The sequence below is a fragment of the Borostomias antarcticus genome (genome assembly GCF_949987555.1).
Source record: "Borostomias antarcticus genome assembly, chromosome: 21".
NCBI classification, from domain to species: Eukaryota; Metazoa; Chordata; class Actinopteri; order Stomiiformes; family Stomiidae; genus Borostomias; species Borostomias antarcticus.
Window position 1 is genome coordinate 21,262,664 of NC_140254.1, and position 25,000 is coordinate 21,287,663.

A 25,000-nucleotide genomic window follows, 5' to 3' on the forward strand; every position below is an offset into this window, starting at 1 on the left:
TTGTTCAGTGAGATGAATAAAAGTGGTCAAACGGTCTCTGAGGGCTGTGAATACCTGACCTTCCTGTGTTGGTTGTTTCCTGTCTCGGAGTAACTACTCTGAAATAAACCAGACTAATCATTTTTGGGCAACGGACTACTTATATAAGACTAAACTTAGATTTTATATACTGTTTTTAATCAATCTCAAACAAATCTGGATCTCAGAGGAATGTAACTTCATTGAAACACGACCAAATCTTTGGAGTGAAATGCTTTATTTCACAATGTGAATTTTCAATCAAAAACATCAAAACAAATGCAAAAAGGGTTCGGGGAAATCTCAATGAACCAGAAAGATGCCAACAGTAAAGGGCTTTCTAAAACAAATAAACAAATGTTCCTTGCCAGTACTTTTATTTAGCCCATAAATACTACTGCTGTATACAATTTTATTCAAATGATATATTTAAATCTAATAAACTGAAGTTCATGAAATATATCTCAACACGTTTCCCTACAGCAGCCAACAATCAAACCCTGGACTTTCTAAAAAAAAAATCGCTTTGTGACCTAGACTGGATGCCAGACACACACACACACACACACACACACACACACACACACACACACACACACACACACACACACACACACACACACACACACACTCATTCTCATTCAAAAGACAACAACCATTTTTAAAAAGAGGCATTAGTTACATATAACAGGTCATCTACTCCTCTCTCTCTGACAGTGATGGGAAATATTTCTCTCATCCTTTCCAACGGGATCCCGTTAGGATCTCAGGGGTCTCTCATGTTTTCATGCACTAGACTCAGAACGTGTCACATGGGCGTCTAGTGTAGATCAGGGCCTGTATTTAAAAACCATCTCCCAGTGCTGATCTAGGATCAGGTCATTATGACCTTTACCCTCTTTATTATCTACAGTAGAAACAAGGGAAACTGGCCCCAGATCAGCATAGCTACTCCTAGATGCTCTTCATGAATAGCCCTTGCTTCCTCGCTGCTAGAAGCCAACAGTGGGGATTTGCATTGTTGTCATTGTTGTCATTTCATGTCAGTCTCATTCGGACACGATGACCAGTCCTCCGAGGACCACCAGTGATAATCCTTCTCTCATACTGAGGATGGGTGATTCCAGGTCTACGATCCGGATCCACAGCATAGTACTAGAGTGAGTGAAGGTGTGTGTGAGAGCTAGTGTAGCAGGAGGGGTGCTGGGGGGCGTGGGGGTGTCCAGTAGGGGCAGGAGGGGTGCTGGGGGGCGTGGGGGGGTGGGGGTGTCTAGTAGGAGCAGGAGGGGTGCTGGGGGGCGTGGGGGTGTCCAGTAGGAGCAGGAGGGGTGCTGGGGGGCGTGGGGGGCGTGGGGGTGTCCAGTAGGAGCAGGAGGGGGCGTGGGGGGCGTGGGGGGGTCCAGTAGGAGCAGGAGGGGTGCTAGGGGGCGTGGGGGGCGTGGGGGGGGGGGGGGTCCAGTAGGAGCAGGAGGGGTGCTGGGGGGTGTGGGGGTGTCCAGTAGGAGCAGGAGGGGCGTGGGGGGCGTGGGGGTGTCCAGGAGGAGCAGGAGGGGTGCTGGGGGGCGTGGGGGTGTCCAGTAGGAGCAGGAGGGGTGCTGGGGGGCGTGGGGGGGGGGGGTGTCCAGTAGGAGCAGGAGGGGTGCTGGGGGGCGTGGGGGTGTCCAGTAGGAGCAGGAGGGGTGCTGGGGGGCGTGGGGGTGTCCAGTAGGAGCAGGAGGGGTGCTAGGGGGCGTGGGGGTGTCCAGTAGGAGCAGGAGGGGTGCTAGGGGGCGTGGGGGTGTCTAGTAGGAGCAGGAGGGGTGCTGGGGGGCGTGGGGGGTGTCCAGTAGGAGCAGGAGGGGTGCTGGGGGGCGTGGGGGGTGTCCAGTAGGAGCAGGAGGGGTGCTAGGGGGCGTGGGGGTGTCTAGTAGGAGCAGGAGGGGTGCTGGGGGGCGTGGGGGGTGTCCAGTAGGAGCAGGAGGGGTGCTAGGGGGCGTGGGGGTGTCCAGTAGGAGCAGGAGGGGTGCTGGGGGGCGTGGGAGTGTCCAGTAGGAGCAGGAGGGGTGCTGGGGGGCGTGGGAGTGTCCAGTAGGAGCAGGAGGGGCGTGGGGGGCGTGGGGGGCGTGGGGGTGTCCAGTAGGAGCAGGAGGGGTGCTAGGGGGCGTGGGGGGTGTCCAGTAGGGGCAGGAGGGGTGCTAGGGGGCGTGGGGGGCGTGGGGGGGGGGTCCAGTAGGGGCAGGAGGGGTGCTAGGGGGCGTGGGGGTGTCCAGTAGGAGCAGGAGGGGTGCTAGGGGGCGTGGGGGTGTCCAGTAGGAGCAGGAGGGGTGCTAGGGGGGTGGGGGTGTCCAGTAGGAGCAGGAGGGGTGCTGGGGGGCGTGGGGGGCGTGGGGGGGGTGTCCAGTAGGAGCAGGAGGGGTGCTGGGGGGCGTGAGGGGCGTGGGGGGGGTGTCCAGTAGGAGCAGGAGGGGTGCTGGGGGGCGTGGGGGGTGTCCAGTAGGAGCAGGAGGGGTGCTGGGGGGCGTGGGGGGCGTGGGGGGTGCTAGGGGGCGTGGCAGGTGTCCAGTAGCAGCAGGGAGTCAACAGAAGCTGTGAAGCTACTTTGGAGCTTCATACTGAATAAGACGAAGAGCGGTTTCACTGGTCACCACTCCGGAGATGAACTCCCCCTCCGCCACACGACCTGAGAGAGAGACCAAACGGGGGAAGAAAGAGAGAAAGAAAGAAAGAAAGAAAGAAAGAAAGAAAGAAAGAAAGAAAGAAAGAAAGATAAGCATTCAATTCAAAGCCATAGTTAAAGGGATAGTCTGGGATTTTTTGACTAGGGCCTCATTTACGACCTACCTTTAATGTTGTTGATTAATGGAGATCATTTTCAGATGATTCCGTGCTGTCTCTTTCGGGCATTCACATTGCTAATGCTAGTGCAAGAAAACTCACTTAAATACTCCATAGTGCACTCAAATAAAATCTAATATGAGGACAGTCTGTCGGAGGCTCATTTGAGTTTTTATACCGTCATTTTTGAAGTTCAACTATCGTTGAACCCTTTGGTTTGTTCTGACCTATAGGGCTCTCTCTGTGAATAGGGAGGCGGAGTGATACGTAACTAGCCGGAACTACAACGAACAGAAGAGCACACTTCTTCTCTCTTAGTATCTATCAACACAACTACAAGTTGCAATGGCCACATTCAAAAGAGATATGTCTGACTTTGATGAGGAGTTTATCTGGTGATCCTTACTAGTTTGTAGTGTTTATAAGGGAGTTTTCTTTGATGCTAGCCAGTTCTGCATTGTGCTAGCATTAGCAAGACATGAACGCCCGAATGAGAGACAGCATGGAATCAGCTGAAAATGTTCTCCATCAATCAACGACATCAAGGGTAAGTCACAAATGAGGCCCTAGTTCAAAAATTCCAGACTATCCCTTTAAAGACAACTGTACTCTTCTCCATCTACACTTCTCCATCCTCCCTCTCTCGTCTTCCCTCCCTCCATCTCTCATCCTCCCTCCCTCCATCTCTCCTCTCCTCATCCTCCCTCTCTCGTCTTCTCCATCCTCCCTCTCTCATCCTCCCTCCCTCCCTATCTCCTCCTCCCTCCCTCTCTCATCCTCCCTCCATGTCTCCTCCCTCCCTCCCTCTCTCGTCTTCCCTCCCTCCATCTCTCATCCTCCGTCCCTCCATCTCTCCTCTCCTCATCCTCCCTCTCTCGTCTTCTCCATCCTCCCTCTCTCATCCTCCCTCCCTCCCTCTCTCCTCCTCCCTCCCTCCCTCTCTCATCCTCCCTCCATCTCTTCTCTCCTCCCTCCCTCCCTCTCTCCTCCTCCCTCCCTCCATCTCTCCGCTCCTCATCCTCACCATTGTCTCCTTTCTCAAAGACGCTCCAGAGTTTGTTGGCTCTCTTCTCCGGCGTGTTCTCGTCCTCAGGAAGCTCAGATATCTTGTCCTTGGGTATCAGCTTGAAGAGGGCCTGAGAGGGGTCAAACACAGGTCAGACCGGGGTCAAACACAGGTCAAACAGGGGTCAAACACAGATCAGACAGGGGTCAAACACAGGTCAAACAGCATAGCATAGCTGTAACCTTAATTACATGACTGCCAAGTTATGCAACACATCAATACTACGGCTGGGTATCGATACTGATTTCCAAAAATGAATGAATGAACTTTTCATTCCTTCATTTATTCATTCATTCATTCATTAAATAAAAGATCGATTTTGGGATTCATGAATCAATTCTGAATCATTTGATTCAGAATCGATTCAGAATCGATTAATCGATGGATTTTTAAACCCAGCCCTAATGCCGAAGTACTGAATCTGATGTCAAAGCAACCCTGACCGCGGCTAAGCTATATGTCCTGATTCCTAACATGGATCTCCAATCCTCTGATCAAAATATCCCAAGAACAGCCTACCCCAATCCATCCCATAATCTCCTCTAACCATCTCCGTGGAGATGATCACGTCTATGTGGGAGAAACGTGCCCTGGAGGAGAGATTAACGTTGAACGCTGGTGTCCATTTTGTACTTTGATGAGATTGCCTGGTAATCTTTGAAATTAGTAGATCTAAAGGGAACATTAATACATACAGACATCTGACTGTACCTACTGTACCTACTGTAAGTCACTCATGTCCTTAGTGAGTTTGGTAACATGACAGGAGGAGAATAGGAGAATGGCAGGAGGATGTGAGGCATGTCTTAGTACAGATATGCTTGTAGTTGTCTTTGGGGAATGCACCCTCCCAATCCCCTATAATCAAGGACATGATAACAAATTATAGAAATGCTGTCATTGTTGGTTTGAGCTTTCATTCCTGCCAACCTCAATTTCCCCTCTGAACATAATGAGAGGAAAGCAGAGGGGATTGATGTTGGAGGGAACGCTGTTAGAATGATGAATCCTGGACCAGCAGCTCGCAATCCAGCTCCACACTGTCAGCGCCGGATTAAACTGGATAACAGCTGGAGCACAGGGAGAATCACTCACTCACTCACTGACTGACTGACTGACTGACTGACTGACTGACTGACTGGTTGACTGACTGACTGACTGACTGACTGACTGACTGACTGACTGACTGGCTGGCTGAGCAACCAAGTCACGGGGTAATGAAGATAGTTTTGTCCAAAGGTACATTCACGTGATAGAGTATAATATTACATTTACATTACATTACAGTCATTTAGCAGACGCTTTTATCCAAAGCGACTAACAATAATTGCATTTAACGTAGGAAGAGCCAATGTACTACTACTCACCAGAACTCACAAGTGCATCTTCTTTCTAAAACAAGTGACTAAGAGCATAATCTAGTGCTGAAGGCAAAGTGCAAGAATAGCAATCTAAAGTACAGTGCAATACAATACAATGCAATAAAATATAATAAGTGCTTAGGAGGGAGGATTGTTGTAGTACTTCTTGAAGAGATGAGTTTTGAGCCTGTGACGAAAGATGGGCAGCGACTCTGCTGTCCTGACATCAGTGGGCAGTTCATTCCACCACTGCGGGGCCAGGACAGAGAACCAGTCACCCCGAGGTAGCAGAGCGTAGCGGTCGGGAGGGGGTGTAGGGTTTGACCATGGCCTGGAGGTAGGAGGGGGCTGTTCCTTTCATTGCCCTGTAGGTTAGCGCCAGAGTTTTAAACTGGATGCGAGCCGCTACAGGGAGCCAGTGTAGGGAACGGAGGAGGGAAGTTGTGTGGGAGAATTTGAGGTGGTTGAACACCAGGCGAGCAGCATTCTGTATATATGATATGTTGTTTTGTGCCCCTTTTTTCCTCTCTGGCTGTCACTGATGCCAGTGAACGATAGGAATGCTCTTCCTCCTGGTATAAAAGATCCATCTTTTTCACAATTCTCCCCCAATTGGGACAAAAACAGACTTCCCTGTGTAAGTGTAAGTGCAACAGCGGTTGGTCCGAGGCTATCAGAGTGATTTTAGCCCAGTTTGAACAGTTTGAATGGTACTTTCAGCTCTCACACTGCTGTTAGACTTGATGGTCCAATGTCGGTCATGTAGCGTAGGTCTTCCCCTGAGCTGAGGACACGCCCACGTGAGTCTTCACCTGAGCTGAGGACACGCCCACGTGAGTCTTCACCTGAGCTGAGGACACACCCACGTGAGTCTTCACCTGAGCTGAGGACACACCCACGTGAGTCTTCACCTGAGCTGAGGACACGCCCACGTGAGTCTTCACCTGAGCTGAGGACACGCCCACGTGAGTCTTCACCTGAGCTGAGGACACGCCCACGTGAGTCTTCACCTGAGCTGAGGACACGCCCACGTGAGTCTTCACCTGAGCTGAGGACACGCCCACGTGAGTCTTCACCTGAGCTGAGGACACGCCCACCAAAGTCTTCACCTGAGCTGAGGACACGCCCACGTGAGTCTTCACCTGAGCTGAGGACACGCCCACGTGAGTCTTCACCTGAGCTGAGGACACGCCCACGTGAGTCTTCACCTGAGCTGAGGACACGCCCACGTGAGTCTTCACCTGAGCTGAGGACACGCCCACGTAAGTCTTCACCTGAGCTGAGGACACGCCCACGTGAGTCTTCACCTGAGCTGAGGACACGCCCACGTGAGTCTTCACCTGAGCTGAGGACACGCCCACGTGAGTCTTCACCTGAGCTGAGGACACGCCCACGTGAGTCTTCACCTGAGCTGAGGACACGCCCACGTGAGTCTTCACCTGAGCTGAGGACACGCCCACGTGAGTCTTCACCTGAGCTGAGGACACGCCCACGTGAGTCTTCACCTGAGCTGTGGACACGCCCACGTGAGTCTTCAGCGTCTTTGACCTAATCTCCATTTAAGACTCCACTATTCCCTCCTGGACTATATATATATATATATATATATATATATATATCCCTCCCACCTCCCCTGAAGCCTTGCAGCCTAACCTGGTGGTGAGGTCACGCTGGATTTGGTATCTGTCGGCTAATTTGGGCTACGCTCAGTATACACTGACCTAAGAGGAGGAGAGAGGCAGGGAGAGAGAGAGGCAGAGAGAGAGGTAGGGAGAGAGAGAAAGGTAAGAAGAGAGGCAGGGAGAGAGAGGCAGGGAGAGAGAGAAAGGTAAGGAGAGAGGCAGGGAGATAGAGGCAGAGAGAGAGGCAGGGAGAGAGACAGGGAGAGAGACAGGGAGATAGAAGTTGGATCCCTTTAGTGAACAGTGGTCTGTCTTGACCTGTGACCTCTAGGCCTACCTAGGCCTAAATATCCTCCTAGTGTACTCTGGTACGCCGGTCACCGTCTGGTACACACACACACACACACACACACACACACACACACACACAGAGGCCTCACTTTCTCAGCGCCTCTTGCTTTTACTGCTTTGTGTCCATCTTTACACATTAACCCTTCCATCTTTTCATCCATCCATCCATCCATCCATCCATCCATCCATCCATCCATCCATCCATCCATCCATCCATCCATCCATCCATCCATCCATCCATCCATCCATCCATCCATCCATCCATCCATCCATCCATCCATCCATCCATCCATCCATCCATCCATCCATCCATCCATCCATCCATCCATCCATCCATCCATCCATCCATCCATCCATCCATCCATCCATCCATCCATCCATCCATCCATCCATCCATCCATCCATCCATCCATCCATCCATCCATCCATCCATCCATCCATCCATCCATCCATCCATCCATCCATCCATCCATCCATCCATCCATCCATCCATCCATCCATCCATCCATCCATCCATCCATCCACCCACCCACCCACCCATTCATCTACTGTACCCATCCATTCTTCTACCCATCTACCCATGCATCCATCCATGCATCCATCCATCCATCCATCCATCTATCCACTGACTTGATCCATCCATCCATCCATCCATCCATCCATCCATCCATCCCTCCCTCCCTCCCTCCCTCCCTCCCTCCCTCCCTCCCTCCCTCCCTCCCTCCCTCCCTCCATCCATCCACCCATCCATCCATCCATCCATCCATCCATCCATCCATCCTTCCATCCATCCATCCATCCATCCATCCATCCATCCATCCATCCATCCATCCATCCATCTACCCTTCCCATTCCTCCTCTTCCTCCCAACTCACCTGACAGATCTCCCCGACCTCTGACCTGGTAATGTACCCATTCTTGTCCACGTCGAAGAGTGAGAAGGCCCACTCCAGCTTCAGCGTTATCTTCCCTGACGACGTCATGTGCAGCGCCACGATGTACTCCTTGAAGTCCAGCATCCCGTCGTCGTTGGTGTCGAACGAGCGGAACACGTGCTGGGCGTAGGTCTGGGCGTCGCTGTCCGGGAAGAAGCGGGCATAGATGGCCTCGAACCCCTCCGGGGAGATGCGGCCCGACGGACACTGCTTCTGGAAGTTGTCGTACCACTGGGAGATCTCGGCCTCGCTGAACTTGGTGGTGAGCCGGAGGTCCCTCAGGAGCTCCTTGGACATGGCCCCACTCTGGGTGCTCCCCATGACGTCAGCTGAGGGGAAGGAGGGAGGGAGGGAGGAAGAGATGACCTTGTTTGGCTATCTGTGTGCTGCGTTTGTCTTGGGTTTCTCCTTTTCAACTTGTTTCACATTCCTGACGGAGAACAATATCCAGCAGAGATTATGCAGCAAAGCCAGTAGTTGAGTGGCTCCTGCTCCCAAGCTTAGGGCCCTCGGATAACCTCGCCTGGAGCAACTGGGAGAAGAAGAGAGAGAAGACATCAGGTAAGCCTATTACGACTCAGAGTTTCAATACCAAGGCCATGTGAGGATAGTCTGAACACAGACTAATCCAACAAGAAAACAACCTCATCCTTATCCACACAATGAAGCATCACACAGACCTGGGGGGATCCCCACAACAAATCAAAACAAATCAAAACTGTCCTTAGAGCTAGTTATGTATCTTTATTTTGGTCTCCCTCAGAAATTGGGTACCGCCAACTGACACTCTGTGAGGACATCTGGTATCATATTCTTAAAGTGAGACGTCTCTTGAGCAGGTTTGAGTTCAAGAGTGGCATTGTCAGTCAATACGCCCGATCCATGCCTAAACTCACAGAGACGCATCCAACTACTGTGTATTATGGTTTGTAAGAAACCGGATACTAGATTCCAGAATAGAACGGTCCAAAGTGAGATCAACATGGGTCAACTGCCATGGAGGAGTGGAGATGGAAATAGCAGCATGCTAGTAACAAGTTGGAGAGCAGCGCGCTGAAAGTGCTATTTATAAAATCTTGCCAAGACAGTATTCTAAACATCATGTGAAGCCTAATAATCTCAATCGTAGGTAGCTACTGTCCCTCTGACAACACATAAGACACTTTTAAAAGTAAAAGCCAACAAAAAACAGGTGAAATCATCTTACCTGAGTGTCTGACAGAGAGAAGACGAGTCGGCATGAACGTGGTACTGCTACTACCAGCTGAGAAAGATGGAGGGATCCCGCTACCTCTGACTGCGTGGTTAAGTCAATTAGCCAGGATTCAGCTGAAGCTCTGAACCCATAGAGGGACTTCTCATCGTGATCTTTCTGGCGCTCCCTATCTCTGCAGAGTGGTCATAGCAAAGTAGTGATACCTGGAGCACAGAGAGTTGGGTTCACAAAGGGTTCTCTGTCCCAAGGAGAACTGAAGAAGCCTCTATGATTCTGTGTTTAAGTGTGTGTGATTCTGTGTTTAAGTGTGTGTGTGATTCTGTGTTTAAGTGTGTGTGTACAATGCCCTTGCATTCCATCATCAGTGTTTCACCAGGTATGTAGCCAGCTATCTGATACTTTAGTGTGAGTTCCCTAGGCTACCAAACAAAGTGTTCCTGGGCCTGTATTAACATACAATCACAGTGTAAGGGTCCAAACTTAAACCAAATCAGTAAAAAAGCTCAAAGTGTATCTGTTGATAAACATTGTTGTGTAAAGCAGGGAGGCTATTTAAACCTTCAGGTTAACAGCCCTAAGTATAGGCTTGCTCGGTATTAAAGAGCTATTTCAGGACAGTGAGTAGGCGGCCATGCCCACTCTTGACCCTGCACAGCTTAAATGGACTTATAGTACTTGACCTATGACCTGTAAGCCCCAGCTCACCACCTGGCCAGCCGAAGAGGGCTGCGCATAAGTATTCACAACCTTTGAGAGTTCTCTATCAATACAGACGCAGACCGAGTTTGTATTGATAGAGAACTTATTCACACAGTGGCAAAGCTACATGACAGCCGATGATGAAGAAGAAGGCCTTCATTTACAATCCACCTCCATCTGGAGACAACTGGAGATGTCGGGGTCATCCAGTGTTTGCTGACATCATTAACCCTGGTGTCTTTTCCCTTCTGCCCTCCCTCTCTCCCTGTCTCACCCCCTTCTCACCCTGTCTCACCCCCTTCTCACCCTGTCTCACCCCGCTCTCTCCCTGTCTCACCCCCTTCTCACCCTGTCTCACCCCCTTCTCACCCTGTCTCACCCCGTTCTCACCCTGTCTCACCCCGTTCTCACCTAACACGCCAACCTAAAGGTCCCTTATACACCCTCTCTGCCACAACATCCTCCATCCCACCTTGTCTATGCCTGTCTCCTCAAGGCTGGACTACTACTGATGCACCGTTCATCAGGATCCCTGGAAAGAGCCTCCAAGAGCTCCAGTACATCCAGAGCAGTGCTGCCAGGATCATGAGTGCTGAAATAAACCCATATCCTCCCTATCCTCCCTATCCTCCCTATCCCCCCTATCCCCCCTATCCTCCCTATCCTCCCTATCCCCCCTATCCTCCCTATCCCCCCTATCCCCCCTATCCTCCCTATCCTCCCTATCCCCCCTATCCCCCCTATCCTCCCTGTCCTCCCTATCCCCCCTATCCCCCCTATCCCCCCTATCCTCCCTATCCTCCCTATCCTCCCTATCCTCCCTATCCCCCCTATCCCCCCTATCCTCCCTATCCTCCCTATCCTCCCTATCCCCCCTATCCTCCCTATCCCCCCTATCCTCCCTATCCTCCCTATCCCCCCTATCCTCCCTATCCCCCCTATCCTCCCTATCCCCCCTATCCCCCCTATCCTCCCTATCCTCCCTATCCTCCCTATCCCCCCTATCCTCCCTATCCTCCCTATCCTCCCTATCCTCCCTATCCTCCCTACCCCCCCTATCCCCCCTATCCTCCCTATCCCCCCTACCCCCCCTATCCCCCCTCCTCCCTATCCCCCCTATCCTCCCTATCCCCCCTATCCTCCCTATCCTCCCTATCCTCCCTATCCCCCCTATCCTCCCTATCCTCCCTATCCTCCCTATCCTCCCTATCCCCCCTCCTCCCTATCCCCCCTATCCTCCCTATCCTCCCTATCCCCCCTATCCCCCCTATCCCCCCTATCCTCCCTATCCCCCCTATCCTGGCCTCCCTGTCTCCTACAGGATCGAATTCAAAACCCTTCTCCTAACTTTGAAAAGCACCCATGGTAATGCACCTCCCTCCCTTAAAGAACTCCTCACTCCACTAAACCCCTCCTGCAATCTTCCATCTGGAAAGAGCCTGCTTCTTCATCACCAGGACTCAGCTCTGCTCTATGAGACCCTGCTTCTTCATCACCAGGACTCAGCTCTGCTCTATGAGAGACCCTGCTTCTTCATCACCAGGACTCAGCTCTGCTCTATGAGACTCTGCTTCTTCATCACCAGGACTAAGATCCTCTCTATGGAGACTCTGCTTCTTCATCCCCCAGGACGCAGCTCTGCTCTATGGAGACCCTGCTTCTTCATCCCCCAGGACTCAGCTCTGCTCTATGAAGACCCTGCTTCTTCATCACCAGGACTAAGATCCTCTCTATGGAGACCCTGCTTCTTCATCACCAGGACTAAGATCCTCTCTATGGAGACCCTGCTTCTTCATACCTCCAGGACTCAGCTCTGCTCTATGGGAGACCGGGCCTTTTGCTCAGCGGCCTTTGGAAAGTCCTCGCTGACAATCTGAGGGCACCACAGACTCTGGAAGACCTACTTATTTAGAAGCTTTTTGTATGTAATATTACATACACATGTAATTGTGACTGTTTTAGCACTTTGAGATTGTGGTGCCCTGAGATTGTTTCACAATGAAAAGTGCTTTATAAATAAAATCCCTCCCTCCATCCCTCCATCCCTCCATCCCTATATAAAGAGAGGATTTCCAGTGTGTAACTAGAAATACCCTCCTTATAGGATTAGTGCATCAATCCCCCAGCTAACCTGAGCCAGTAATGCTGCCCCATCTCCCAAAACAAGCTGACCTTTACTCTACATGCTAACTAAGGGTAGAGAGGGAGGCGGGCAGATGAGGAGAGAGAGAGGGAAATAAAAGGGGAGAAAGGAAGAGAGAGCAAAAGTGACGACGGAAGGAAAGAGCTAGGCCAGAAGAGGACCGACAGAGACATACTGAGGACAGGGAGAGAGAGAGAGGGAGAGAGAGAGAGAGAGACAGAGAGAGAGAGAGAGACAGAGAGAGAGAGAGAGAGAGAGAGAGAGAGAGAGAGAGGGAGACAGAGAGAGAGAGACAGAGAGAGAGAGAGAGAGAGAGAGAGAGAGAGAGAGAGAGAGAGAGAGGGAGACAGAGAGAGAGAGACAGAGAGAGAGAGAGAGAGACAGAGAGAGAGACAGAGACAGAGAGAGAGAGAGAGAGAGAGGGAGAGAGAGAGACAGAGAGACAGAGAGAGAGACAGAGAGAGAGAGAGAGAGAGAGAGAGAGAGAGAGAGAGAGACAGAGAGAGCTAATAACTTAAATTCAGGGTGCAATTGATTTGATTTGTTTGTATCTAGTACAATGAAATCATTGGATCAATCCCCAAAGCAGCAAAAGATGAGATAAATCAAACGCACCAAATGAAGACATCACTCTGGGTCTTGAGCATGAGTGAACACATGGCCATGGCATGGAAATGAAGAGCCAACACACACATACACACACACACACACACACACACACACACATGCACACACACACACACACACACACGAACACAGTCCCTAGCGTACCACTGAAAATAACGTCTTATATTTGCGAGAGCAGCAAGGCCAGACTGTCTGACAGGCTCATGTCACGTTCTCCCCCACAGCCCGTCACTCAGTGACTTCATTCTTAGAAGCATTGTGGTCAGTGGTTGTAATTACCTGGTCAGTGGTTGTAATTACCTGGTCAGTGGTTGTAATTACCTGGTCAGTGGTTGTAATTACCTGGTCAGTGGTTGTAATTACCTGGTCAGTGGTTGCAATTACCTGTTGTGTTCAGTGTGTAATTACCTGTATGATGATGGTATGGTCATTGTGCTCTCTCTCTCTCTCTCTCTCTCTCTCATACTCCCTCCCTCCCTCTCTTTCGTGGATTGCCTTTGGACTTTGATTTTGCTTCAGCTCTCCAGGATCAGGTGTATGCATCCTAAGAGTTAAAGTGTACAAACTATCATCCATCTGTCCTGGGATTAACAAAGCTGGAAGGTTTCACTCATGAACGTATTTATTTGAAAGACAAAATATCACATATGTAGGCAGCAAGGCCATAATGCTATGAACAACTGACTAAACTGATAAAAAATAATATAATAAAGGGATATAACATGACAATCATAAAGCGTTAAATGACACAATCACAAAAACCCATCTAGTGGAGCAGAATAATAACATGCGTTGCATCTGTAACAGAAATGTTTTGGACACAACGAGATTCAAAAGAGCAGCATCACACTGTTTGGTGACACGATGTGTGTCATACATCGCTAATACCTCCGGATCCCAAACACTACAGAAGTAGAGAACAAGATCCTAGTGGTTGGAACAGCTGAGGGGCTGTGTGCATGTGGCTGAGGACATTTCAGAGAAGAGATGGGGACAGGTTGACAAATTGTCCCTGCAAACTATGGACAATAAAGTTTGTAGATCCAGGCTGGAGGGCCTAGGGCCCCCGGTAGCCCCGGTAGATGCGGATCTTTCGGCTGAGGTTGCGCGCCAGCCGGTCCACCGCGCTGCCGATGTGGCCCAGCTCCCTGCGTGTCGTCAGGCCCTCGATGTTGCCGCTGTACCACAGGACCCAGCCCCCCAGGGACATGAGCACCAGCAGGGCCCCGGTGTACACCAGCAGGTCCCCGAAGTCCTGGCCCCGGATCTCCAGAGGGGCGAACACCCCCACCAGCAGGGCGGCGGCGCCGAGCAGGTCCATCAGCACAGCGAAGGCCAGGGCCAGCTTACAGTGGGACAGGCCGTCACACAGACCCATGGCAGCCTACCCTGGGGGGGTCAGGATGAGTAGATGTGTTGTGAACACTTCCTCAACACAGAGTCCAGTCACCAGGAAGTGTTGTCTAATTCTAAGACTAATAATCTACTACCAGGCAATTTCTCACAATGCAGGTTTCTAGTGATGTGGGGTTGTATTGATCAGTAACCTGCCCTGTAGTCAGTTTGTTCTGGGGACAATCTAGACCGAAGGGTGGATACTAGTTATATATATATATATACGATACTAGTTATATAGGCTACAAAGCTACGCCATTCAGTAGGGCTATAACTCGGACTGGTAAAGTTAGTTGGGAAGTTGCAAAGTTAGTTGAAAAGTTGCCCATTTCTCATGTGAGATGTCTTCATACCAATCATTCCATTAACTCACTGTTCTGTTCTGTGTTGTTTTATCGCCGTAATCCGCTCCTTGTTAGGATTTCATCCAGTTTTCGTCGCTTCGCCAGGTCGTGTTTACAGGTAACCTACATCCGGGACCCAGACCCACCTGAGCGCGTCATATCCCGGATCCCCTCCCACCTGACGCCCCGCCCCTTCACAGATCTGATACCATCGGGTTGGTGTAAACAAGGAGTTCGTTCTCCATCACAGACCTTCCTATTGCCTCAGATCTGCGAAAAGAGGAGCAAACGATGATCCTTGATAAGAATTTTTTGACGAATACAAAAACCCCAACGTACATGAGGGAAGCAGAACAGCGGTCCAGCTGCTGAACATGCACAGCCTGCACACAACTACACACAACTACACACAACTACCCCGACAACAAACAGGCCAGAGGGTAGACTACGAGAACAATTTACAAACATATTTTAGCCTCTATGAACACACATTCATAGATTATCATATGAAGATTATATAATCTTCAAAGTGTTTGTAGAATGAACAGTTGTTTTACAATTTTAATTTCCTTTAGAAAAATGAGAACAGAGTTTGTTTGTGAATTATATTAATGAATCTGAAACTTGTCCAATGTGACAGTGAACATATATATATAACATATAAATACATATAAACATGATCTCTATTTCTAGTGTCAAGGAACCAAATGTCTACATGTTGGCATGATAAAGAGAAATATATAGGCTACACATTAATTAACATTATCAATGAATCTAGATTTCTTGCCAAAAGACGTCTACATGCCTACAAAGGTGTATAGAAAGTCTGATAGCTCTCTACAAAAGAATATAGGATAGTATTTGATTAACAATCTTTTTAAAATCATATATAGATGTGTTTACGACGACGTCCTGTGAAACGAGCCCCACCCACACACACGTTTACTACAGAGACAAGGCCTGGAAAGAGATCAGATGCAGGTGCGCGTTGGGTGATTATTGATGAATCTCAGCTGCTGAATCAGATCATCTCTATTACAGCTCTAGTTCGCAGACATAAGGAATCTACTACGCCTCTCAGGTGAGCACACCCGGGCTGCGGCAGTATAACGGATGTATTACTTATTATTACTTAGCTTTAACGGAATCAGACTGTTAGGTTTGGATCCCACATCTGTTTGGGTTACTAGCGAACAGGCGAGGTGTCACATAACTTTCTATTCTGCTAATTTATTGTTTGTGTTAAAGAGTTTCAAGGATGAATCGCAGCGAGACCAATCCAAGTACATCAGGTAACAGGTTTTCAATATGAGTAATTAACCCAGGCTATTATCACCTCAGAGAAATATAATTTAGGTGTTTGAAAGAGACTTTTCTCAACCACTATAAAACCAAGAAAATTGAGTGGCATTCTCAATCACGAATTCCAACTCTCTCCATCCATTTCATGACTGTGTTATTAGCTAAGATGTCTCTCTCTCTCTCTCTCTCTCACTCTCTCTCTCTCTCTCTCTCTCTCTGTCTCTCTCTCCTCTCTCTCTCTCTCTCTCTCTCTCTCTCTCTCTCTCTCTAGGAGGTGGTCTCTATGTGGATGTAGAGGAGGTCTCCTACCCCTTTGAGAACGTGGAGAGGCCTCAGCCTGTCTACTTCAACCATGGTGAGTTCATGAGGGGAGATAATCATCAGGTGGAAAGCAGTGAGAATAAGTACAGTAGTTAGTTGATCGTCTCAGAGCAATGACACACAATACACACGCGCACAATGAGCATGGAATGGTCAAGAACTGTGAAATGTACCCCTGCCAACGCAAACGTACATCAGAGGCAACATCACTGCCCCATGTTGGGCGCCCATGCTAAGTTAGTTGAGCTGCCCCATGCTAAGTTAGTTGAGCTGCCCCATGTTGGGCGCCCATGCTAAGTTAGTTGAGCGGTACACTTGCTAAGCTTCAGTACATGTCAATCAATCAATCAATCAATCAAAGCTTTATTTGTATAGCGCATTTCATACCCAGAGGCAACACAATGCGCTTTACAGAGAACAAGGGAGGTGGGCATACGACCCACCCCTACATATTCCAGAGGGAAGCAAAAAAACAGTATCACCCGGGGGCCAGATAAGTGAGCTGTAAAAATTCTTCCCTGACCCCTCTCAACAAGGCGATCGAGCAAGCTCCAGGAGTATGTTTGTCTACGGGCTAAGAACATTTATAAAGCAATACATTACATTCAATTACATTTCAGAGTGAGAGAAGCTAAAAGCATCATAGGAGAGAGAATGTCCCTAGTGTCAACAGCATCCCACGCAGGAATCGAACCCAGGACCTTCTTGCTGTGAGGAGGGAGTGCAAGCACAGAGCCACCAGGCCCATAATGTCGTCCTGCAATAGTAAAGGCCTGAATATATCTAGTGCCATTGGTCAGATTAGTACAAGTCATATTTTAAGATAACTTTAATGATCTCCAGGAGGGGAAATTTGAGCATTACAAGGGTGAAGGGTTATTACCTAGTGGAGTACAGTAGTGAGTTACCAGTCTGTATATGAGCTCCTCAGAACCGCTGAATGAATATTTGCACTCATTAATCCTACATCTCCTTCCTTTACTGAGGCCTAGATCTCCCAGATCCTGGTGTAATAGTATGTTATGTTATGTTCGCATGAAGTGATGAGTTGGAATCCTGCCTTTGACATCGTCTCCTAGAGTCTAGACCCCGAGTCTGCCCCCCCTGCCTGCCCCCCCTGCCTGCCCCTTCAGGATGATCTCCAGCCTCCGTTCACAATATCTCCTCTACTGTCTCCCTCGCACGGCCCTCTCTCCTCTCCGCTCGCCCTCCTCCGTTCACAATATCTCCTCTACTGTCTCCCTCGCACGGCCCTCTCTCCTCTCCGCTCACCCTCCTCCGTTCACAATATCTCCTCTACCGTCTCCCTCGCACGGCCCTCTCTCCTCTCCGCTCGCCCTCCTCCGTTCACAATATCTCCTCTACCGTCTCCCTCGCACGGCCCTCTCTCCTCTCCGCTCGCCCTCCTCCGTTCACAATATCTCCTCTACCGTCTCCCTCGCACGGCCCTCTCTCCTCTCCGCTCGCCCTCCTCCGCTCACAATATCTCCTCTACCGTCTCCCTCGCACGGCCCTCTCTCCCCTCCCAGAGGCAGCTCCCGAGTCGTCATGTCAGTACAACCCGTTCATGCTGATGTCCAACCTGCGCACGCACCTGTACGTGGCCCTGGAGAAGAACACCTGGCTGCAGAAACGCATCATCGACCTGGAGGAGGAACGCAACTTCCTGAGGTGCCAGCTGGACCGCTTCATCTCCTCCATGAGGAACAGCGAGAACCACGGTACACTGTGTGTGTGTGTGTGTGTGTGTGTGTGTGTGTGTGTGTGTGTGTGTGTGTGTATATATAGTCTGTGTGGATAGAGGATGAGTGGTGTGGGGGTCTATAGAGATTAACAGTAGGTTATATACAATACTGAGGGGGTCTATAGAGATTGCTTGTGTGTTTTTGTAGTTTTCTGTTATGTGAATGCCTTGCTTGTGTGTTTTTGTAGTGTGTTTTGTGAATGCCTTGCTTGTGTGTTTTTGTAGTGTGTTTTGTGAATGCCTTGCTTGTGTGTTTTTGTAGTGTGTTTTGTGAATGCCTTGCTTGTGTGTTTTTGTAGTTTTCTGTGTTGTGAATGCCTTGCTTGTGTGTTTTTGTAGTTCTCTGTGTTGTGAATGCCTTGCTTGTGTGTTTTTGTAGTGTGTGTTGTGAATGCCTTGCTTGTGTGTTGTTGTAGTTTTCTGTGTTGTGAAGGCCTTGCTTGTGTGTTTGTGTAGTTTTCTGTGTTGTGAATGCCTTGCTTGTGTGTTGTTGTAGTTTTCTGTGTTGTGAATGCCACCTCCACGCCAGGTCTCTTTCCTAAGCGGTTCTGATCTGTGACAGACTGGACCGGCGATCCTCCGCACGCCGTCCCCGTGACCCTCCAGGGAGGCGGGTCCCCCTCCCCTCCCCCCTCCCCGATGACCACCAGGTCAGGCAAGATCCAGAAACTCCTCCAGAGCCAAGTGGTGACCAGGGGCAGGAGAAGCCTACCTGGTAAGAAGGCAGCCAAGAGCTGGGCAGCTTGAGGGAGAGCTACAGTCTAGAGTAACTAATACATACATCTAGTATCTGTTATTCAAACACACACTCGCCCCCATGTCTGTTTGAATGCTGCAGTTCATTACAGAGTCTGGGGGTCTGAGAGGTGTTGAGGAAACCAATATTTATTATATTTTATGCATGAGATGTACAGTAGCAAGGGAACCCCAGTACTCTGCATGTCCTAGAACAGCAAGGGGACCCCAGTACTCTGCATGTCCTATAACAGCAAGGGGACCCCAGTACTCTGCATGTCCTATAACAGCAAGGGGACCCCAGTACTCTGCATGTCCTATAACAGTGTTCTATTATAGCTAGTCTAGTAAAGCAGGAGGGGGCTGGTGCTCTATTATTGTTCTATTATTGCTCTATCTACTGTAGTTAAGCAGGAGGTGGGGCTGGTGCTCTATTATTGTTCTATTATTGTTCTATTATTGTTCTATTATTTCTCTATCTAGTGAAGCAGGAGGTGGGGCTTGTTCTATTATTGTTCTATTATTGCTCTATCTAGTTAAAGGAGGTGGGCTGGTGCTCTATTATTGCTCTATTATTTCTCTATCTAGTGAAGCAGGAGGTGGGCTGGTGCTCTATTATTGCTCTATCTAGTGAAGCAGGAGGTGGGCTGGTGTTCTATTATTGTTCTATTATTTCTCTATCTAGTAAAGCAGGAGGGGGCTGGTGATCTATTATTGCTCTATTATTTCTCTATCTAGTGAAGCAGGAGGTGGAGCTGGTGGAGAAGTACTTTGAGGAGGACGGTTACCTGGAGGAAGAGGAGGTGATCTCTGACGAGGGAGATTCCTCAGAGGACAAGAAGTCGAAGAGGAAGGCGAGAGGAGGCAGGAGTGTGAGTGAGGAGCCCAGGATGAAGATGAGGAGGGTCTTCAGGATCACGCAGGGCAGGGAGAGGCAAAGAGGTAAGCAGGACACTGAGGGAGAGGCAACGAGGTAAGCAGGACACTGAGGAAGAGGCAACGAGGTAAGCAAGACACTGAGGGAGAGGCAACGAGGTAAGCAGGACACTGAGGGTGGGTATAGACCACACGGTAGGGCTGGGTATCGATTTGAATTTCAAGAATCGATTCGATTCCGATTCACAAGGTTCAGAATCGATTATCACGATTCGATTCAATATCGATTCGGTTAGTGTTAAATGGTAAATGGTAAATGGACTACACTTATATAGCGCTTTTCCACCTTAGCGGCACTCAAAGTGCTTTACAATGGCCTCTCATTCACCCATTCACACACACATTCACACACCAATGGCGGCAGCTGCCATGCAAGGTGCTAACCTGCTCATTGGGAGCAATGTGGGGTTAGGTGTCTTGCTCAAGGACACTTCGTTACTAAAACCTTTTTTTTTTTTTTTTTGCTGTAACCTTAATTACATGACTGCCAAGTTATGCAACACATCAATAGGCCTACTACGGATGGGTATTATATACTGATTTCCAAAAATGAATGAATGAATCATTGAATTAATTAATGAATGAATTAACTAATCATTGAATTAATTAATGAATAGTAATGAATCATAGCATTAATTAATTCAATGATTCATTCATTCATTTATGCATTCATTCATTAAATAAAAGATCGATTTTGGGATTCATGAATCGATTCTGAATCATTTGATTCAGAATCGATTCAGAATCGATTACTCAGCCCTTCAACGCGGTACAGGACAGAATAAGTTGTACTACATTATGTAGGCTACTGTAACTGATTTCCACTAGGAAGCATTTCACCCCTCAGAAAACAGGCCATTGATCTCTGTCCCTCACTCTCTCCGTCTCCGTCCTGCTCCCTGATCTCTGTCCCTCACTCTCTCCGTCTCCGTCCTGCTCCCTGATCTCTGTCCCTAACTCTCTCCGTCCTGCTCCCCTCCTCGCCAGTGAAAGACCCGGACGGCGTGCTGCGTCGCTACCAGAAGATCCTCCGCACATACCAGGGTCTGAGGTCCATGTCCAAGGCCTTCCAGAGCCACGGGGTGGACCGCAACACCATGGCCTCCACCTCCCCCATCGCCGAGCTGCTGCTGGTGGCCCCCGAGAAGGTGGCGGAGGTGGGGGAGTTCAACTCCTCCCAGGAGAAGCTTCTGGACTACGCGCGGCGCTGCTACAGGATCCTGGACGAGGAGACGCACGGCAAGGTGGAGGCCATGAAGAAGAAGCACCTGCTGCTGCCCATATCCTACAGGTTCAGAAACTGACAGGAGATCAGATCCTTAGAGCCTGGTTTATATCCCATCTGTTGACGTTGTTGCAGGCCGTCAGAATGAAACGGCTATAGATGACTATAGATGACTATAGATGACTATAGATGACTATACAGATGCATCTGAATGGTCTGTAGTCAAAGGAGCCAAGCTTTAGAGATCACAGATACAGCCTTGTCTACAACCAAGAAGTCCTTTCAATTGATAATTTCACAATTTAGATTTTTTTCTGTCTAGGGTGAAGCTTGTGTCCAGAAAAATAAGACTTGGGTTGAGATATTATTATAAGAAAGCAATGAATTACAGGGCGTTTAATTTCAGTTCTACTTGATATACAGGGCTATATTCATTCATTATTTTGCTCTACCTCAGCACCTTAATAAGTTATTTTTTTGATATCTTTAGATTGTTTCCTGTCCTGGATGGAATGGGTTATTTAATTTGCTGAAGGAGGTTTATTGCAGGATCGCTGCACACAGAGCTCCAAGAAAGAGCAATAAAGCATGTTCAAGAAAAAAAAAGATTTCATTTGAATGTTATACGCTGTGTGTGTGTGTGTGTGTGTGTGTGTGTGTGTGTGTGTGTGTGTGTGTGTGTGTGTGTGTGTGTGTGTGTGTGTGTGTGTGTGTGTGTGTGTGTGCGTGCGTGCGTGCGCCATAGATGTATCCGAGATGGATGGCAAATGCTATTGATGCTGGAATGACCGAGATAATGGGCAGTCATTCTTCAGACTCACAGTGCCCCCCAGTGGGTAAAACATGTAAGAACATGCAATTGCCATTGTTCAAGCCCCACGCCTGTCAAAGCATGGATGTGTTAATAGAACAAACGCTGTGGTGTCAACAGTGAGATGGTGACTGGGAAGTGAAAAGTATTTGCTGGGCAAGGAAGTGAGATTAGATCCCATAAGGTTGCATGGGAAGTGGGGTAGAACTCTGTGAGGTCCCTATCTTGGAGATATATAACCCCATAATAATGACATTGGAGATATATAACCCCATAATAATGGCATTGGAGATATATAACCCCATAATAATGACATTGGAGATATATAACCCCATAATAATGGCATTGGAGATATATAACCCCATAATAATGACATTGGAGATATATAACCCCATAATAATGGCATTGGAGATATATAACCCCATAATAATGGCATTGGAGATATATAACCCCATAATAATGGCATTGGAGATATATAACCCCATAATAATGACATTGGAGATATATAACCCCATAATAATGGCATTGGAGATATATAACCCCATAATAATGACATTGGAGATATATAACCCCATAATAATGGCATTGGAGATATAACCCCATAATAATGCTGGTAGTTATATAGTCTCTTGGATGAAGGCAATGTTTGTTTGACCTCTGTAAATAGTCAATCCTTTTATTTTATTTTATTTTTAAATCAGATAAAGCCAAAATGTCCTCTTATCATAGTTGCTCAGAATTTACGGACAGGGTCACAGGGACCGAAACACAAGGGCCAAAATATGCCGGGGAGGGGAGGGGGGGGGGGGGGGGGTTCTGAGAACTATTACCTTTCCCCTTTCAAAGAAATATATTTCTGCCAATAGCAGTCGAGCAGCGTAAAGCGAGCCACGAACCCATATCCGGTAGCCCAGCGTTCTTGCCAGGAATTCCAAAATAAAGGCTACGCAAAAACAATGCACTTATTGTGATTTGACTGAAAGCTGTAAAAAGAACTCTTTCTAACCCAAACACGATAGAAAAACACACACAAAAAGAAAAAAGAAAATATAATTGCAAAAACAAATTACTTAAATATTAATCTAAAACAAAAATGATTTAAATCAGTCAGGTTTAATTAGTGAGGCTGAAACTACAACCCCCCCTCGACATGAACATTGGAATGGGTTCAGGACAATAAGATAAAGTAATAATAGTGGTAAGTGTCTGTGTGGGATTCCCAGAGTTTTCTCGGAGAGAGTAAAGGCCTGAAGTGACTCTCCCACACTAACATGGATGTATTTAACTAACCCACTACCCCGCTGGGTAGTAAATAACACATTCTGACTCACTTCACTCGCTGCTTCTATTTTGAAAAGAGGTCTCTTAGAGGCCGGATTCACGCTCCTGCGCAGTTGGACTTCAGCGGAAGTGGTTAACCAGCGTCTTTCGAGTGACAGGGATGTTTGGCCAATGGAAGGCCCAGATTGAAGGAGGGGGCCAATCGCGTGCAGTGGAGGCGGGCCTCCAACACATCGGGGCAGCAGCGGAGGAGGTGTTCCTGGTGGCCATCTTGAATGTGCGGGGTAATTGTTTAGCGAAAAGAATTAATAGAAATAAGAAAAATAACGTGAATATTTCTACACTTAGGGATTATAAGAGTGAGATAACTAAGAAAAAACAACCTTACTCGGGAAATCCAGGTAATTTTTTTCGTAAACCCAAAGAAAAATAACATTACTAAATGTTTTCTTCCCTTCCAATGTGTGTGTCCCCATAGCCGGGTGAACCAGACCCTGTTGACATGGTTGAGTCTGCTTTAGGATGGTGTCTATTAATTGTTGCATTAATTCACTGAAATGATGACCTTCTGTCTTGTAACTGTACACGGCATACTGAATCTTACCCTTATGATCACATAGAAATAGATCTAATGGAAATAGGGCAAGCTATCTTCATCGTTGTTTATAAACATATACAATTTCTCAGTCTAACGATGCGAATTATGGCTTGATCACGAAAGACTCTTGATCACGAAAGACTCTCTACATTTAGACTCTCTAACCCTAACCCTCCGATAGACGCTTCCAAACTCGGCTTGTCCGGAGTGATGGTCCCTAGTTAGTACAGAGTCTGCATGTTAGTACAGAGTCTGCATGTTAGTACAGAGTCTGCATGTTAGTACAGAGCCTGCATGTTAGTACAGAGCCTGCATGTTAGTACAGAGCCTGCATGTTAGTACAGAGCCTGCATGTTAGTACAGAGTCTGCATGTTAGTACAGAGCCTGCAAGTTAGTACAGAGTCTGCATGTTAGTACAGAGTCTGCATGTTAGTACAGAGCCTGCATGTTAGTACAGAGCCTGCATGTTAGTACAGAGTCTGCATGTTAGTACAGAGTCTGCATGTTAGTACAGAGTCTGCATGTTAGTACAGAGCCTGCATGTTAGTACAGAGCCTGCATGTTAGTACAGTCTGCATGTTAGTACAGAGTCTGCATGTTAGTACAGAGCCTGCATGTTAGTACAGAGTCTGCATGTTAGTACAGAGTCTGCCTGTTAGTACAGAGCCTGCCTGTTAGTACAGAGTCTGCATGTTAGTACAGAGTCTGCATGTTAGTACAGAGCCTGCATGTTAGTAGAGAGCCTGCATGTTAGTAGAGAGCCTGCATGTTAGTACAGAGCCTGCCTGTTAGTACAGAGCCTGCCTGTTAGTACAGAGCCTGCATGTTAGTACAGAGCCTGCATGTTAGTACAGAGCCTGCATGTTAGTAGAGAGCCTGCATGTTAGTAGAGAGCCTGCATTAGTAGAGGGGCCTGCAACGTGTAACATTGTAGCAGAAGTGATGTCCCGCCAGTGAACCTTGCGTGCAACATTGTTGCAAAACTGATGCATCGGAATCCCAAAAGTAACCTGTATAAAGTATCCTGTATAAAGTATCCTGTATAAAGTCACCTGTAACCTGTATCGCGTGGAACAATAATTGTCACGGTCGCTCGACCTGTACTGTTAAAGTCTCTACAACGTCCCCAACAGTCAGTCAGCCACACGACTCGAGGTGCCGTGAGGACATTCACCTCATGTTGGCGACGACGGTCCGCTGGCATCAGTGTAACTAGCATACTGCCCCGGTGTGCGCTGTTAGTAAGAGATCTCAGGGTGAAGTGACTCTCTATCCATGTCCATGTTAGTAAGAGATCTCAGGGTGAAGTGACTCTCTATCCGTGTCCATGCAGCTCTGGGCTTCATACAGTCCCCTCTGCTCAAGAACGCCTTGTTTAACGACCCGTGTCCAAACTCAATGACCTGTGAGTGTCTGGCTCGGTACTGAACGGTGCTGGCTCGGTACTGAGAGTGG

General features: G+C 48.4%; 3 protein-coding genes across 3 annotated transcripts in view; 2 read left to right on the plus strand and 1 right to left on the minus strand.

Annotated features, from left to right (window-relative positions):
- Positions 1 to 2,591: 2,591 nt before the first annotated feature.
- Positions 2,592 to 8,488, minus strand: LOC311322962 (visinin-like; the record flags this gene model as incomplete). Its single annotated transcript, XM_084455081.1, has 3 exons — positions 2,592 to 2,677; positions 3,857 to 3,968; positions 8,108 to 8,488. 3 exons carry the CDS (start codon positions 8,486 to 8,488, stop codon positions 2,592 to 2,594), a joined length of 579 nt encoding a protein of 192 aa, XP_084311207.1.
- A 7,361-nt stretch (positions 8,489 to 15,849) lies between these two features.
- On the plus strand, positions 15,850 to 20,933 carry LOC311322952 (coiled-coil domain-containing protein 106-like; the record flags this gene model as incomplete). The annotated part of the gene is made up of 6 exons (XM_084455069.1): positions 15,850 to 15,883; positions 16,189 to 16,248; positions 17,744 to 17,935; positions 18,521 to 18,673; positions 19,432 to 19,635; positions 20,617 to 20,933. The coding sequence occupies 6 exons, from the start codon at positions 15,850 to 15,852 to the stop codon at positions 20,931 to 20,933; spliced, it is 960 nt and encodes a 319-aa protein (XP_084311195.1).
- A 2,283-nt stretch (positions 20,934 to 23,216) lies between these two features.
- The window catches only part of LOC311322953 (CCR4-NOT transcription complex subunit 3-like), a 29,645-nt gene continuing 27,861 nt past the window's right edge, over positions 23,217 to 25,000 (plus strand). Inside the window, exon 1 of the mRNA XM_084455070.1 lies at positions 23,217 to 23,347. The gene's annotated coding sequence lies outside the window, so the exon portion shown is untranslated. The remainder of the gene's footprint in view (positions 23,348 to 25,000) is intronic.